General features: G+C 45.9%; 1 protein-coding gene across 1 annotated transcript in view; it reads right to left on the bottom strand.

Moving 5' to 3' along the window:
• The window catches only part of hydin (HYDIN axonemal central pair apparatus protein), a 541323-nt gene that overhangs the window by 81962 nt on the left and 441096 nt on the right, over nt 1–18265 (bottom strand). Inside the window, exons 73-75 of the mRNA XM_052028752.1 lie at nt 12519–12643; nt 6854–7079; nt 744–968 (exon numbers count right to left, since the gene is read on the bottom strand). Coding sequence (XP_051884712.1) covers nt 744–968; nt 6854–7079; nt 12519–12643 — 576 coding nt within the window. The remainder of the gene's footprint in view (nt 1–743; nt 969–6853; nt 7080–12518; nt 12644–18265) is intronic.

The raw sequence follows: 18265 nt of genomic DNA, 5'->3' as shown, positions 1-18265 counted from the left end.
ACACAGCCAATTCCTGCATCATCAGTCTCACCTTTCCTGCAACCCGTGTGCAGCAGCCAAGCTGTGACCTAACACTGTGTACAATTCTCGTATAACCTCCCTGTTCTTACACCCTGCGTCTCACCTGATGGAGGAAAATCATTCCTTCTGCTCTTATAAGCATACTGACTTGTCTCACCACCCTCAATCTGTGGATGAACACTCCCAAGTCCCTCTGTTGCTTGACACCACTCCACGTTCTTCCATTTATTGTGCACCCCTCCCCAAATGCTGCACCTCACAGTTTTCTGGATTAAATTCCATTTGCCACTTTTCTGTCCAGCCAACCAGACCATCGATATCTCCTGCAGTCTACAGCTTCCATCCTCACAGTCAACCACGTGGCCAATGTCTGCATCATATGCAAACTTCTTTATTGTACCCTGACACTTCATTACTGTACAGCACGAAGTGTGGGATCAAGTCCTGAGCTTTGAGGAGCCCTATATGTGCAGGAAACGTTAACAAAGACCTTCAGTAGACAGAAACCTTAACTTGCTTGGGCCTGATTAGGCAGAATACTCTTCTGTTTGAGGTCAGACAGAGAGACACAAGAGTCTGCAGACGCTGGAATCTGGACAACAAACAATCTGCTGGAGGAACTCAGCGGGTCGAGCAGCGTCTGTGGGAGGGAAGGAGTTGTTGACGTTTCGGGTCGAAACCCTGCATCGGGACTGATGTCATTTGATGTCATTTTGGCTTACCTCTTATTGACTGTGTTCAATCCCACTGCTTGAAACTCGACGACACGCGTGTTGGGGTCCAGAGGTGCCCCTGGGTGGGTACCCCATGGGCCACTTAATTCAGGGTTTCGCCTGTGGCTGCTGATGTAGTTGGAGTCTTCCAGCTCAAAATGGCAGTAGGGCAGGAGACTGCGGCCTCTCACAGCTATTGTCTGACCTTGCGAGCCCACCTTTAAGTTTGGGATACTGGGGAAACACAAGCAGCAGAGAATGTCACATACAGCATCAATCTTCCTCGCTTACACAGGCTGGCTGAAGTACAATCAATGGCAACTGACAAAGTTCCAAGCGAATACTGTGGCTTTCAGCAACTCTCTGGGAACAAGACATGACTGTGTGTGTGTTTGTGTGTACATGTATACATATACAGTATATACAGCATGTGTATGTGTGCGAATTGTGTGTGTACATATGTGTGCATGTGCTTGTGTGTGCATGTGTGCATATCAGTAGGTGTGCACATTTGTGAGTGCATTTGTATGTCGTACACATGTGTATGTCTGTACATATGTGTGGGTGCGCACATGTGTATGTGTGTGCTCACATGTGTGTAACCTATGGGTGCACACGTACATGCATGTCTTTAAGTGTGCTTGTATATTTGTGTGTGCATGTGTGTTTGTGTGTATGTTTTTGTATGTGTAATTGTTTATATCTGTGTGTATGTGTGTGCGCATGTGTGTGTGTATATATGTGTCTGTGTGTGTATATATGTGTCTGTGTGTGTATGTGTGTGTGTGTATATGTGTGTGTATGTGTGTGTTTGTGTGCATGTGTGTGTGCTTGAAGCTTCTCTGAATGGTCTCAGTCTCCCTGTTCTGAGATCTGGTGCCCTGACTGCTATCCAGAAACCTGCTGGAAGGTGCAAACAGGGCCACGCAGTGCTCTGCTATGATTGACTGCCTTTGACCGTGGCTACTTCTGCCTGCACGGAAAGGGATGTGTTACTGAGCCAGGCACCAGAGGGCTTCCATGTGATGTGGGACTTTTACTTAGGTGTCTTTAGAGCAGACAGAAAGATAAATTGAAGTGAAAAGGTGTGGAGGAGGCAGACAGAGTGGGCGATGAATGTTTCACTGAATGCGATTACTCTAACTTCTAATGTCAGCAGGCATTCACTATTCGAGACAGTGCTATGAACCTCATTACAGATTCCATTTACTTTTACAGCCTTTTGCTGCAGGCGTTCAAGAGAATCTTAACCACACGGTAGATTTAAAACACATTAAATGAGCATCAGTGAGAAGCTGCTATAAATAAACTGCAGCTTATCAAACTTCCTAATAATTAATTATGACAATGCAGGTTAAGCTCTGATTACTTTTATCGCCAGAAATAATTATCATAATTTAAACTGCATGACTGAAATTAATTATGAAGAAATGTGCCAAGGGAAAATTTATTTATAGCATTAACTTGGCTCGCACCAGCTCACAGTCATGACAAAGCAAATGGAATGAGGGTTCCCAAGCCATTTATTCAGAGAAGATAGTTCAGTGGCACCAATGAGACCTGTAAAGCAGTGAAGGTTGGAGGCTTCCCTACTACACTTAGTCTCAGTGGGACGTGTGGATGATGTGGTAAAACGGACTAAGGTTTTGCCACAGAATTTAGTTATTCATTTCCAAGCCAGTGGTGAATGAAACCCAATTATACCCAAGCTCTGAAATGGTACACAGAACACAAGGTAAAGTTTCAAACCAAACGTACCTTCTTGGGAGGTATGGAAACATGGAGCTAGCTTCCTTCTCCCAGCATATTCAGTGCATCCTAACCCAATAGGCTGGGTGGACATCAGTCCCAGAACTCTAGCCCTGATGGCAGGAAGCTGAGCCTTGCTGGATATTGACTGCTGGTAGGGAGTTGGCCCTTTTGCCAACAGTGTTAGGAGCCCCTGATGTTTATCTGCACGGCGGCTTTCCCTCGTCACAGATACAATCAGCATTCTCAACAACTCCGTGCACCAACAACACCTCTCACCACTCAGCTCATCGACTCAGCAGCATGAGGTCATAGAAGAGGAGACACAAGAGATTGCAGATGCTTGAATCTGAAGCAACACAAATGGCGCTGGAGGAACTCAGCGGGTCGGGCAGCATCTGTGGAGGGAAATGGACAGTCGACGTTTCGGGTCGAGACCCTTCATCTGGACTGAAATATAGCCAGTATAAAGAGGTGAGGGAAGGGGTTGGAGCAAGAGCTGGCAGGTGATAGGTGGATCCAGGTGGGGAGGGGTGATGGACAGGCGGAGGAGGGGAGGGTGGAGCTACTGACAGAGGCCGGGAGGTGATAGGTGGAGGCACCAAAGGGCTGCAGATGATGGAATCTGATAGGAGAGGAAGGTGGAGCCTGGAACCAAATAAGGGAGGTGGGGAGGGGACCCAGTGATGGGCAGATAGAGTGGGTGGAGGAGGGGAAAGAGACGGGGTGATGGGGCACTCGAGTGGGTGTAGGAGGAACTGGGTAGATCAGGAGGAGAGAGAAATGGGACAGAGGGAGAGCAGGTTACCAGAAGTTGGAGAATTCTATGTTCATGCAGTTGGGTTGCAGACTACCCAGGAAGAAGTTAGGGTGCTTTAGGTTGTGACACCCCTGCTATGTTCTCATCCTGGAGCTTGGTGACCAGGCTTTGACTGTTAACGTCTCGGGAGAAATCATGATGTGTGTGCAGTTTCTGGACATCGCTGTACACACCACAGGCATTCTTGAAACAGTAGTTTAGCCCAACAACAACTCAGCCAATCCTACTGATAAGGATAGCAAAAGATTCCAGAGTTCTTGTAGTTTTGTGCATGTTTTGAGATTATAAGGAGGATAACTTTGGAAACAGGGAAGAACAGCCCTGACGACATGTGTCCCTGCAGTAGAAGCCATCTTGCAGGTTGCTTGAATGATATGATGACTCACACGTCACCAATATGAATGATTCCTTTCCACCTTCACTAGACCCTCAATAAAAGCAGGGTCACGTCCTGCCATCTTAGGGCAGACTTGTCCAACGCCGCACTCTCTGGATGTTGAACTGACGTACGGCAACATATCCATTCCCTGGAGTCATGTGTAAGCATGGTTGATGTTTACCCCTGGAAGTGAATGACCTATATTTACATCCAAACTTCATGCTCCTTCCTGGGCAGAGTCAGTCAGAAGGAGCAGGCAATTACCCAGCTTCACTCTGAGCCCATGGAGGTGAGGCAGTGACTCAGTGACTTAGCCTATCTCACAAACAGGGACGCCCATTCACACTTAATGGAGTGGCATTACTTGTGGAGAGATAATGCCTTATGGTGCCAACTCCAGCACGTCCTCTACCATGTGTATTGCTTCATCATGCTTCCGTTACTATGCCTTCCAAACATCTCAAAGCTGAGAGGAGGAAGGCTGGGCCAAGAGAGTCTACTTATCTTCTCCCAGTGAGGCTAGCTACTCTCTGGAAACTCTTCTACCCAAGCTGGGAAAACCTAGGCAATAATCTACAGAAAACACTGGAAACACTCAGCAGAGCGGGCAGCATCTGTGGAAAGAGAAACAGAATTAATGGTTCAGATCACAGATACTTCATCAGAACTTTGACCTAAAGCATTATCTGCTTCCCTCTTCCACAGATACTGGTCAATAGTCATATCAGGATTCTTTTCATAAAGGGGAGTGGAGATCTGCAATTCTCTTGCTCCCTATAAAGATCTTGTCTGGATGCCAAGTGAAAATTTCAAACCAGATACAATAATACAGATTGGCCATGATCTAACTGAAGGGTAGAATAGACTCAAAGGCCTGATTGGCCTCTTCCTGTACCAACTGCTGTGTTGAGCATACGTCACTTGTTAGCAGCAGGGCCTGCATGTTCCTGATCCCTAAGCTCAAACACTGACAATACAAGGCTACATCACTTTAGTCCTAGTGCTCCAACCTGAACTGAAGGAAAGAAGAATCCTGTTGGGTGAAAGAAAATGTAGGATTGACTCTACAATGCTTTGGCACACTGTCAAACCCAACAATTTCTGGAGGTCTATGGGTAGGGGAAGGGAGCTGCTTACAGCTGAAAGACCAGCCAGACACCAAATGGTGTGATTGGTGAGGCATGTAAAAGTATAATGGTAGATTTGATTATTGGAGGAGGTTTTTGCACCAAAAGGTCTGACTGAACAGCAACTGGAGAAGAAACCCATAAATGACCACCCTATGCTTCATAGAGTAATATTATCATAGACATGCAAGGAGGTTATTTGGCCCAACCCAACCAAAAATGAACCAAATGAATCTGCTGCTCCACTCTTGGTCTTGCTCTTCGCTCTACAAGTGGTCATCCAGGTATTTTTTTCTGCCTCCACCAACCCTTTCAATCAGTGAGCTTCAGATGCCAAAGCAGGCCGGATCTTCAGACCCGAGGGGAGAAAATGGAAGATCTGTTACTGTGTTATCTTTGCTCCCTTGGTTTGGTAACTTGGATCTGCTCAGAAACGGACAGCTTCACCTCTTATTTAGGAAAAGTTGTGATACTTGGACAGCAAGTTAGATGATAAACATTGGGGTCAATTTTATCAGAGATTACATTTACCTTTAATTGGTTACCCTGAACTAGAATGACCGTTGTACACAGTCACTTTGCACAGAACAAAATCCCACACATCCAACAGGCCTGTATTAGGTAATTCACTGTCATATTTGCCCTAACACTTGCCAGGAAACTTGAAGTTGGATTACACCCTTTCTTAGTGCTCCAATGTCCATTCAGTTTTCCCATAAAATATCATGAAATTCCTCAAAAGGACACTTGACTCAGTCTAAGGATAGTTTACACCCAGAATGAAGTGCTAAAACAGGACCTATATGGCTCCCTATGGAAGCTCACCTAACTTAACCCAGCTCTCAATACGCTTCACCAAGCAAGGCATCAGCCCTTAAAGCCACACTCCCCATGACTGTCAAACAGGAGCAGCAAATGCTCGGGCTGCCAGGGAGAAGAGAGGAGAAAGATTAATGCAACGTTGGCCCTTATTGCAAGGCATTGGAGGGTAAGAGCAGGGACGCTTCGATAGGGTGCTTGTGAGACTGTGTACAGTTTTGGAGGCAGTGCAGGGAAGGATCACTGGATCGATCCCGGGGATGAAGGGGTCGATGTATGAAGAAACGTTGAGCAGGTTGAGGTTATATTCCTTGGAATGGGAGGTGATCTTATTGGGAAAAAAAAGATACTGAGGGGGATAGAAAGAGCAATGAGAAGGAATTCCTTCTCTCAGAAGGCTGTGACCATTTGGAATTCTCAACCTCCATGAGCTGTGGGAGGTGGAGTCGGTGAAATATATTCACTGGGGAGTGCCAGGCATTTGCACTGTGAGGGAGTGAAGAGATATGGAGAGAGAATGGGAAAGTGGGGCTAAAGCCAACATTGGATCAGGCAGGATCTTACTGAGTGGTGGGGGAGTCTCCAGGGGTGGTCTGTTCTATTCCTGCTCCTGCTCCTTATGTTCTTACAAGAACCATCACTGCGACGCTTTCATGACATGGGCGATGAGGTAAGGAGCACATTGGTACTCCATCTCCGAGGCCATCTCCATGGACAGGAAAGGATTAAGGAGATATGGGCCTAATGCAGGTGAATGGGATTGGCATTGAGGCGTCATGGTCAGCATGGACGAGGTGGGCTGAAAGGGCCCATTTCTGTGCTGTACAACTCTGTGTGGTCTCACCGATGCCCTGTATAACTGAAGTGCAACCTCCCTGTTTTTGGATACAATTTCCATTGCAATAAACAATGATATTCTGTTAGCTTTCCTAATTACTTGCTGTACATGCATATCAGCTTTTTGTGAATCATGTATTTGGACAGTCAGATCTCTCTGTATCTCAGAGCTCTGCAATCGTCACCACTTAGACAAGATTTCTTTTTAATTATTCTGCAACATGGACAATTTCCCATTTTCCCACATTATACTCCCTTTGCCAGCTCTTTGCCACTCACTGACCCTTCCTATGTCCCTCTATGGCCTCCTCACATCCTCTTTAAGTCACTGTGCAATACCCAAGCAAATTACATTCAGCATTTCAACAAACAGGCTGCCGGCTTTTACCTGCAGATTAGCGACGCTTCAAATTCACCAACATCCAATGGGGCAAACTTGACTTGGAATTCCTGTGCCTCCATTGCTGCAATCATTCCATTGCACGGTTCCACTGTGAACGGTGAGTTGTCGAGATCCACAGATACCTGGGGGGAAGTGCTTTCTACAGCACTGCTGGTGGCCTGAATAGCTTTGGTCAGTGAATGGGCGACCATTGAGCTTATTGAAGCTACACCTAGACATGCAGCAGAGTGAATAATTGGGCAAGGTTACTTGAGAGTCCAGATTGGCATGTCAATTCACATCACCATTTCAAAATGTCAAAGCATTTGTTTTGATACTTAACTCATTTCACATCACTAATGAAAGAAAGAAAGACATTTATTTACAGTGCCTTTTCTTAAAATGCTTCACAAAAGATTAAATGTGTTTAAGTGTAATGACGTCTATACATAACTACCGTGACAGTCAACTTCTAATAGCAGGATCTCAACTGGCAAGGAGGTGAATGGACACTTAATTTATTGCTACTGGTGTTGGTTCAGGGAAAGCATTGTTAATATACCGGGAGAAAGTTCTTCCCTCTGGGAGATGGCACCTTCAGTACTAATAGGGAAATGGGATTTCTCTCCTGTGTCATACAGGAGGGAGACAGAGAGCAGAGTCACATGGTGTCAGGACAGCAACCTTTCCCTCAATGTCAGCAAAACAAAAGAGCTGGTCATTGACTTCAGGAAGGGGGTGGTGTACATGCTCCTGTCTACATCAATGGTGCTGAGGTCGAGAGAGTTGAGAGCTTCATGTTCATAGGAGTGAACATCACCAACAGCCTGTCCTGGTCCAACCACGTAGACGCCACGGGCAAGAAAGCTCACCAGCGCCTCTACTTCCTCAGGAAGCTAAAGAAATTTGGCATGTTCCCTTTGACCCTCACCGATTTTTAACAATGCACCACAGAAAGCATCCTATCTGGAAGCATCACGGCTTGGTACAGTAACTGCTCTGCCGAGATCACAAAAAACTGCAGAGAGTTGTGGACACAGCTCAGCACATCACGGAAACCAGCCTCCCCTCCATAGACTCTGTCTACACTTCTCGCTGCCTCATTCTCCCTTCTCACCCCTCGCATCGGACAGAAGATACAAAAGCCTGAAAGCACGTACCACCAGGCTCAAGGACAACTTCTATCCCGCTGTTATAAGACTACTGGACGGTCCCCTAGTACGGTAAATCGGACGCTTGACCTCACAATCTACCTCGTTATGGCCTTATTATCTGTCTACACTGTAACTGTAACACTTTATTCTGCATTCTGTTATTGTTTTCCCTTGTACTGCCTCAATGCACTGTTGTAATGAAATGATCTGTATGGATGGCATGCAAAACAAAGTTTTTCACTGTACCTCGGTGCGTGTGACAATAATAAACCAATTCCAATTCCACTCATAATTTATTTTCTATTTTGTTTTCCAGCCAAGTTAAGTTTTTGAATGTTTAATATTACCCCTTGTAAAACAGTGACACCTGAAGAATATTGTAGATGAAGTGGAATTGGGAAAAATAGTGAATGGAGAGGGGGAGAGTCGGAAGGTGGGATTAGGCTGGGTAATTCTTTTGCCACTGCTATGAACATGATGGCCATAATGGCTTTGAGGGTTATAAAGGTCTGGGAAGATTTATTCAGCCTGGAAAAAATGGGCAGACACGTAGCTGTAGATATTAACCAGAGAGCAGTGTGAAGGGAATAATGATCAGGAACATAAACTAAACAATACAATGTTAAAGGCGGCGCAAGAACTGTGAGACCCGAGGGGTGACATTCACCAGTCTTTAAAAATGACAGGACAAGGCTGAGGAGCTGTGATAAACATGGGAAAAACTTGGCTTTATAAACAGGCACCGCGTACCCAGGTAACGAAGCTCATATAAATCGCTGCTTATGATCGCACTTTGAATTTTGTATTTTCTTCACTGATTTTTGACACTACAGTTTAGGAAGGATGCACAGAGAGTACAAAGGAGATTTACCAGAAAGATACCAGTAATTAAGGATTTTAACTACTTGGAGAGATTTGTGAAACTCCTTATGGGTATTGAAGGAAGATTCAATGGAGGTCACAATTAAGAGAAGTTTTGATAAATAGGGAGAAGGTGTTTCTGCTGGCAATAGGATGTAGCCAGAAGACAGATTTAGGGTATCGGCAAAAGAACAAGTGGAAAGAAGAGATATTGTCTTAGGTACTGAATGCATTGTCTGACTCCTCAGTGGAAGCAGGTTTCAAACAAAAACATACATTAAAGAGGTATGAGATGTGGTTAATGGGCTAATGTAATGGATGTCTGCACGGATGTGGTGCCCATGGACTTTGGGATTGTCTGTGACTAAGTACGACATGGGAAGTTACTGAAGAAGATGAAAGGCTATGAAATTAGAAGAAATACAATAATTATATAAAAATATAGAAGCAGGAAAGTGGTTAAGGGTAGCATTTCAGATTGGGTGTAAGAAGGCACTGGTGTCCCTCACTTCTGCAGTCCCTGTAGATCAAAGATCTGGATATTGCCTAGAGGGTGTGACAAGAGAAAAATATGAGGTGTAATTTGAGGTTGAGAGGGTTGAGAGCTTCATGTTCCCAGGAGTGAACATCACCAATAACCTGTCCTGGTCCAACCACGTAGATGCCACGGTCAAGAAAGCTCACCGGCGCCTCTACTTCCTCAGGAGACTAAAGAAATTTGGCATGTCCCCTTTGACACTCACCAACTTTTCTCAATGCACCATAGAAAGCATCCTATCTGGATGCATCACAGTTTGGTACGGCAACTGCTTTGCCCAGGACCGCAAGAAACTGCAAAGAGTTTTGGACACAGCCCAGTGCGTCATGGAAACCAGCCTCCATTCATGGACTCTGTCTATACCTCTCGCTGCCTTGGTGAAGCAGCCAGCATAATCAAAGACCCCAACCACCCACTCTTCTCCCTTGTCCCCATCAGGCAGAAGATACAGGAGCCTGAGGGCACATACCACCAGGCTCAAGGACAGCTTCTATCCCACTGTGATAAGACTATTGAACGGTTTCCTTATACGATGAGATGGACTCTGACCTCACAATCTACCTTGTTATGACCTTGCACCTTATTGTCTACCTGCAATGCACTTCCCTGTAGCTGTGACACTTTATTCTGTATTCTGTTATTGTTATTACCTGCACTACCTCAATGGACTCTGTACTAACTCAATGTACCTGCACTGTGTAATGAATTGATCTGTACAAACGGTATGCAAGACAAGTTTTTCACTGTACCTCAGTACAAGTGACAATAATAAATCACTTTTAATTCAATGACAGCAAGTAAAGATTCATTTCAATAAAAATTAATAAATCAGTAATTCTACTCTGAAAGAAAGTTGATGTATTAGTGTGAAAGGACAGAGAGTCTTCTGGACTTACAGATCAGACGATTGAAAAATGAATGGGATTTTTGGTTATATCACAACAAAGAGGTAATGATGAGCCCGCTTTATACAGTATGGGCTGTATAAGACAGATTACTGTGAGCAGTATCGAGTGCCACGCTGCTGCAAGAGTATTGAGTTAAGCTTTAGACAGGCCACAACACAGTTCACCAGTGTGATTCCTGATAATGGAGAAGACAATTTCGAACATTTGGGAATTTTTCAAGTTAAGAAATGTCATGGAAAATGTTTAAAATTTTGAAAAGTAGAGCCAAGATAGAGGGAAGCAGACTGCTGAGAAACTAAGACTGAGGGACCGTGTGATACAAAAGCAAATCTGAGAAAGATGAGTGAAAGAGAGTGGCGAGGCTGTGGAATTCATTAGCGGCCAAGCTATAAACCTCATCAATGTTCATGACCAGATTGGATAATGGATGAAGGAAAAGGCAATTCAGCTGGGGGGAGACGTCGCACACAAAACCTGCAGGCACTGACAATTTTGCGACAAGGTTCATCGGGCAGTAATTATGGCCAGCAGTTCTGGCTGATTTTATTTCCCATCACGTAAGCCCAATCGTGGCACTTAACAATTGCCCAGAGGAGAACGGCTGGCTGATGGAAATTGAATTACGGACTTTCTTGATAGTGTGTTCAGTTCCCAGCACACTCTGTCTTCACTCATTAAGCCACTGGAGCAGCCGCCTTGATCTGAAAGTGAAAGTAATCCAATCTTGCAAGAATTCCATTTGGATTGCACAGTTGGTGGTCTTTGTTTATGGGTTTGTGTTACGTACATTACAGTGGGGGAAATCGACTTGTCCTCCTGGTAGCCCCTGTCCCTTTGGATTTGTAAAGGCACAGTGTGCATTAGAAGAAAGGGTAGTGTTAGAGGGAGGGAGAGTGATGGAAATGCAACCTACGGAGGGTTTAGCTTGAGCTGCAGGGAGAGCAGTGCTCCCCAGCTAAGGTACAGAAGGCACAGACTGGGTTTCATAGAATAGTACAGCACAGGAACAGGTCCATCGACCCACAAGGTCTGTGCCAACCATGATGCCACCTTAAAATGTAGAGGTCAGCGTAATCTATTACAGCACCAGCCACCCGGGTTCAATTCCGGCCGCTGTCTGTAAGGAGTTTGCACGTTCTCCCCGGGTCTGCGTGGGTTTCCTCCGGGTGCTCCGGTTTCCTCCCACTTTCCAAAGACGTACGGGTTAGAAGCTGTGGGCGTGCTATGTTGGCGCCGGAAGCGTGGCGACACTTGTGGGCTGCCCCCAGAACACTCTATGTAAAAATATGCGTTTCACTGTGTGCTTAGATGTACACGTGAGTAATAAATAGATCTCTTATCTTATATCTTATCTAACTGCACATGATCCATGCCCCTCCATTCCCCGCAAGTTCATGTATCTGTCTAAATTCCTCTTAAATGCCTCCACCACCAGCCCTGGCAGCATGTTCCAGGCACCTACCGCTCTCTGTGTAAAAATTTAACCCCGCACATCGCCTTTAAACTCTCCCCCACCCTCCCCCCCCCCCACCCCACCTTAAGCTATGTCCTCCTGTATTTTACATTTCTACCTTGGGAAAAACACTTCATTCACCTTATCTATGTCTCTCATACTTTTATGAACCTCCCCTCAGCCTCTGCTGCTCCAGAGAAAACAACTCAAGTTTGTCCAACCTCTCCTTACAGCACATGCCCTCTCATCCAGGCAGCATCCTGGTGAGGCACTTCTGCACCCTCTCCAAAGCCTCCACACCTTTCCTGTAATGGGTCGAGCAGAACCGCACGCAATACTCCACATGCAGTCCAACCAGAGTTTTATACAGCTGCAATATGACTTCCTGATTCTTATAGTCAATACCCAACTGATGAAGACAAGCATGCCGTACGCCTTCTTTACCACCCTGTCTACTTGTGTTGCCACTTTCAGGGAGCTAAGGACTTGGACCAGATCAGAAACACATCTCAGGGTTAGACACATATCAGACGTCCCCTTTTTATCAACTCTCTACTACACCCATTGTAGTTGCTGACACACGTGGACAGGTTACTGCTAAGGGAAGTTGACCTACGAGGCAAGATAAGGAGAGAATTAGATTAATTTCTTCCTTGGCAATTACTCTGGTAGATGTTGGGCTGCTGGCAGGTAATGTGTTTTGGCCATCTCACTCAGGACAACCTTGGCTAAAAACAAGTGAGGCACAGTGCTTTACCATACTCCTCCCTGGTCAATGAGTCTGATGAAACTGCTTGAATGTGGTCCCCTCTACCACGTCCGTTCATCAGCACCTTCCAGCAGTACTCCAGTGCTCCGGGACCTTTGTTAGTCACCACGATTCTGTAAGGTACAAGACACAACTGGTTAAGTAGTGACAAGATATTCAAGACAGACATCCTGATCCACTTGAATCTGCTTTTTCAGTTTGTGTGCATCTAATTCATCCCAACGGTATTGCCTTTGAGAGGGAACAGAGGGAAACTACAAAGATGAGTTCAGGAGTGAGTCCTAAGCCTGAGGAATGTGATTGACTCTTTATGCTCCCTCATTTCATGGACAAATCAGAATGGGCAATAAGAGCTGGAAATGCCAGGATGCTCACAACCCAGAAACAAATAAAAAAATCCATCCAGGAACAGAGAGGCAGAACAGCAGGAAGGAGAAGAATATCCAGGGAATGGGGAGTCCCGCAGGAAGGAGAATATCCAGGGAACGGGGAGTCCGGCAGGAAGGAGAATATCCAGGGAATGGGGAGTCCGGTGGGAAGGAGAATATCCCGGTAACAGGGAGTCCGGCGGGAAGGAGGAGAATATCCAGGGAACGGGGAGTCCAGCGGGAAGGAGAATATCCAGGGAACAGGGAGTCCGGCGGGAAGGAGAATATCCAGGGAACGGGGAGTCCGACGGGAAGGAGAATATCCAGGGAACAGGGAGTCCAACAAGAAGGAGAATATCCAGGGAACAGGGAGTCCGGCGGGAAGGAGAGTATCCAGGGAACGGGGAGTCCGGCGGGAAGGAGAATATCCAGGGAACGGGGAGTCCGGCGGGAAGGAGAATATCCAGGGAACGGGGAGTCCGGCGGGAAGGAGAATATCCAGGGAACAGGGAGTCCAACAAGAAGGAGAATATCCAGGGAACAGGGAGTCCGGCGGGAAGGAGAGTATCCAGGGAACGGGGAGTCCGGCGGGAAGGAGAATATCCAGGGAACGGGGAGTCCAGCGGGAAGGAGAATATCCAGGGAACAGGGAGTCCAACAAGAAGGAGAATATCCAGGGAACAGGGAGTCCGGCGGGAAGGAGAATATCCAGGGAATGGGGAGTCCGGCGGGAAGGAGAATATCCAGGGAACGGGGAGTCCGGCGGGAAGGAGAATATCCAGGGAACGGGGAGTCCGGCGGGAAGGAGAATATCCAAGGCGCAGGGGTGAGTCAGGGAGTAGTTGAATATTCAGGGAATGGGAATCTGAGAGGAATGAGGTGAACATTCGGGGAGTGGGGGTCAGATGGGAAGGAGTGATACAACATTAATTAGTGAGAGGGGAAGCAAATGCTCAAAGTCATTTTGGGGAAGCCGTCTCCTTGATCCAGAGATGGAAGAGGAGGAGGAACTGAAACAAAAATGGCAGAAACACTCAGCAGGCCGAGCAGTGCTTCGGGAGAGAGAAACAGAGTTAACGTTTCAAGTCGATGACCTTTCTTCGGAACTGGGAAAAGTCAAGAGATAAAATGTTTCAGTAATGGGGCAGAGAGGACAGAAGGACAGTCCTGTGAGAAGTGGGAGGGCAGGAGAGTTTGATGAACAAGTGGCGGCGGTGAAAGTTGAGAGAAGGTGGCAGAGGTTGATGAGTGATGAATGGTTAGTCAGAGGGAGGCGTAAGCAGCAGCCAGCAAAGAGAGGAAGAGAAACTGTTAATGGGAGAGGCAGCGAATGTTGAGGAGGCTACACACTCTGTGACAGAAGGTGGGATTAAGCAGGGGCAGCTCTTTCTCAACCAGCATGGACATGATGGTGCCCTTGGGAACTTCCAAGGTCAAGTGCAATTGACTTTCTAACAATGACAAAAATAGTTGCTGCTTGCTCTTTTAGATAGTACAGGTGTTGTGCATATGGCACTGTGACAGGCTGGTTCCTTGTGAGTGTCCCTACACTGGTTCCTAATCAGACCAGTGTGATACACTTTCAACAGCAAGGTTTAAAAAGCATGTTGCATGAGGATTAACATCACCCGGCTGTGGTGTGTGTGCTAGCAGATCTTGTGCACCGAGGTGCCAGCAAGAATTTTAAGTCCATGTTAAGTGCTGTTTGGCTGCATTAGCACCAGGTCCATTGTAGAGTTGCAGAAATTCAATCACATCCACACAAAAACATTCTTGTTCATTAGAATTTCAAGCTTCTTCTTGAAAGCTGGCATTGTGTTCATGAAACGTTCTATCTAGAGTATATACAGGGCTTGTAACAGAGGAGCTGATGATGTAAAGTTTATTATCATTTGCTGTTCTTGTGCTTGTCATCACTCAGTTCAATGTGCAGTAAGCAGAGGGAAAGAAGAACTTGGCCGCACTCTTTGACAGCTGTCTTGTGGAGAGCTGGGGCGAAGATGTTTATTCATGAGGGAAATCCAACAGGGGCTGGCAACCAATTCTATCTGACAAATCTGTACCTCTTGGTTATTAATAACCCTCTATCATCTCTCTTCTCTGTAAGTTCATCTAATCGTCTCTTGAATAGATCTTTAGATATCAGGGGAATCAAAGGATGTGGGGTTAATGTAGGGAAGTGGCCCAGTGGTAAATGATCAGTAGTTTTATTGACTGGTGCGCAACCGATTGGACAATTCTGCTATGTTTTATCATGTCTGCCATCCTGTCATTTAGCAAGTTTACGGATGATCTGTGATCTAACTCCATATACCCCTACAAGCCATTCAGCCCAATTGGTTTATGAAGTGTTAATGGTCCACGAGCCCCATTCCAACCTTCTTCACCTCACCCTTTCAGTGTATACTACTTTTTTTTCTCTTCACTGTCATGTATAATTGATGTATAACATATTCTGTGTGTTGTCTGTACCTACGTGCCTGTGATACTGCTGCAAGCAAGTTTTTCATTGTACTGTACCTCACCGCACTTGTGCACATGACAATAAACTTGACTTTTCTTTGTGTATTTATCTAGCCTCCTCTATGCTGTTGGCTTCAACTGCTCCATGTCGTGACAAGTTTCACACTCCAGCCATGCCCTGAATAAAGATTTCCGCTTATTCCATAATGGACATTACCTGCTGTAACAGCAGCCACTAGTTCGGAATCTCACCCAGTTAGAAATACCTTTTCTTCCTCTACTCAATCAAATGCCTTTGTTATTGTAAACTCTACTTGGTTACCCCTCAGCTTTTCCATTCTGTCCAGCCTTTCCATGCAGAATTAACATCCTGTTTCTTGTTTCCGCCTCCAAAATCTTTCATCCACCTGCTCTATCAATTTTGCAGTGGGGAGATTGGAACCAAATAACACTCCACCTGTAGTACAAACAAAATCCATCTAATTTCCTGCTTATGAAAACCAAGCTTCCTGCACCTGTACAGAACTCAAAAACATCATCAGCTTTGCTGCCAGTTTCCACCCTGCTCACACCTACACATGGTCCATCTCTCACTCTCTTCTTCCTATTCTGGACCTCTCCAATCTGAGGTTCCCAGCTGCTTTAAGAAGACCACTATCATCCCAATGCCAAAGAAAAACAAGGTAACTTGCCTTAATGACTACCTCCCAGTGGCTCTGACATCCACCATCATGAAGTGCTTTGAGAGGCTGGTCTTAGCACACATTAACTCCAGCCTCCCAGACAACTTTGGCCCACTGCAATTTGCCTACTGCTGAAGCAGGTCCACAGCGGATGCTGTTCCCCTTGGCCTACACTCATCTCTGGAGCATCTGAATAGTAAAGACACCTACGTCAGACTACAGCTCTGCCTTCAATACCATAATTCCATACAAACACATCTCCATACTCCTAGACCTGGGACTCTGCACCCTCCTCTGCAACTGGCTCCTTGACCTCGACCAACAGATAATCACAACAAAACCTCCTCCAAGATTATCCTCAGCACTGGTGTCCCACAAGGCTGTGTCCTCAGCCCCCTACTTTACTCCCTACACATTCATGACTGCATGGCCAGATTCTGCTCTAACTCCATTTACAAGTTTGCAGATGACACCACTGTTGTGGGACGGATCTCAAACAACGACCAGACGGAGTACAAGAAGATGATGGTGGCATGGTGTCAAGACAACAACCTCTCCCTCAATGTCAGCAGAATGAAGGAGCTGGTCATTGACTTCAGGAAGCAGGATGGGGTACACACCCCTGTCTGTATCAATGGTGCTGAGCTGGAGATGGTTGACAGCTACAAGTTCCTAAGTGTAGATAGATATTACCAACAATTTGTCCTGGTCCAGCCACCTTGACACCACAGCCAAAAAAAGCACACCAACGCCTCTACTTCCACAGAAGGCTAAGAAAATTCAGCATATCCCCGATGACTCTCACCAATTTTTACAGATGCACCAAAGAAAGCATCCTATCCGAATATATCACAGTCTGGTGTGGCAACTGCTCTGCCCAAGGCTGCAGAGAGTTGTGAACATAGCCCAGTCAATCACGCAAACCAGCTTCCCCTCCATTGACTCCATCTACACTCCCCACAGCCAACATCACCAAGGACTTCTCCCACCCTGGTCATTCCCTCTTCTCCCCTCTCCCACTGGGCAGAAGCCTGAGACCATGAACCACTAGGCTCAAGGACAGCTTCTACCCCACTGCTATCAGACTCTTGAACGGACCTCTCATACGTTAAAGATCAACTCTTGAGCTCCCAATCTACCTCGCTGTAGCCCTTGCACTTTACTTGTCTACCTGCATTGTACTTTCTCTGTAACTGCAATGCCAGTCTACAATGGGGGATCAGAAGTAGAGAGGGTCAGCAGCTTTAAATTCCTTGGCATTAACATATCGGATGACCTGTCCTGGGCCCAGCACACAGACACAATAACAAGAAAAGCACACCAGCATCTTTACTTCCTTAGAAGGTTAAGGAGGTTCAGCTTGTCACCAAACACTCTAACAAACTTCTATAGATGTACTATTGAAAGTATCCTGACTGGCTGCATCATGGTCTGGTACTGCAATTTGAGTGTGCAGAAACGTAAGAAGCTGCAGAGAGTACTGGACTCTGCCCAATACATCACTGGCACATCCCTCCCCACCATCCGTAGTATCCACATGAGGCGATGCCTCAAAAAGTTAACATCGGTCATCAAAGATCCCCACCATCCGGGCCATGCCATCTTCTCGCAGCTACCATCAGGGAGGAGGTACAGAAGCCTGAAGTCCCTCACCACCAGGTTCAGGAACAGCTACTTCCCTTCAACCATTTGGTTCTTGAACCAACCGGCACAACCCTAATCACTCCCTCAGTACAGCAACACTATGACCACTTTGCATTACAATGGACTTTGTTTTTTCTTGTTCTAATTGCGTTCTTTCTTGTATAATTTTGTATAATTTATGTTTAATTTATGTTTTTCTTGTGAATGTTGTGTCTCTGATGCTGTGTGCCTGTGATGCTGCTGCAAGTAAGTTTTTCATTGCACCCGTGCACACGTGGACTTGTGCATGTGACAATAAACTCCACTTTGACTTCAACTATATTCTGCATTCTGTTTTCTTTTTACTACCTCGACGTACTTATGTATGGAATGATCTGTCTGGATGGCACACAAAACAAAAGCTTTTTACTGTATCTTGCTACATGTGATGATAATAATCCAACAAATAATAAAGGGTAAGAAAGAATAAAGAAAATGATAATAAAGAATATCAACCTCATTTTCTCCGTCTCTCTTGATACAACAAACTGGCCGTTCAATGAACTGGCCTGGTGAATCTGTGCTGCACTTTCTTGAC

The sequence above is a fragment of the Pristis pectinata genome, chromosome 13, assembly GCF_009764475.1.
Source record: "Pristis pectinata isolate sPriPec2 chromosome 13, sPriPec2.1.pri, whole genome shotgun sequence".
NCBI classification, from domain to species: domain Eukaryota; kingdom Metazoa; phylum Chordata; class Chondrichthyes; order Rhinopristiformes; family Pristidae; genus Pristis; species Pristis pectinata.
The sequence above is the reverse complement of the archived record's forward strand: the minus strand, read 5'-3'. Positions and strand labels throughout refer to the sequence as shown.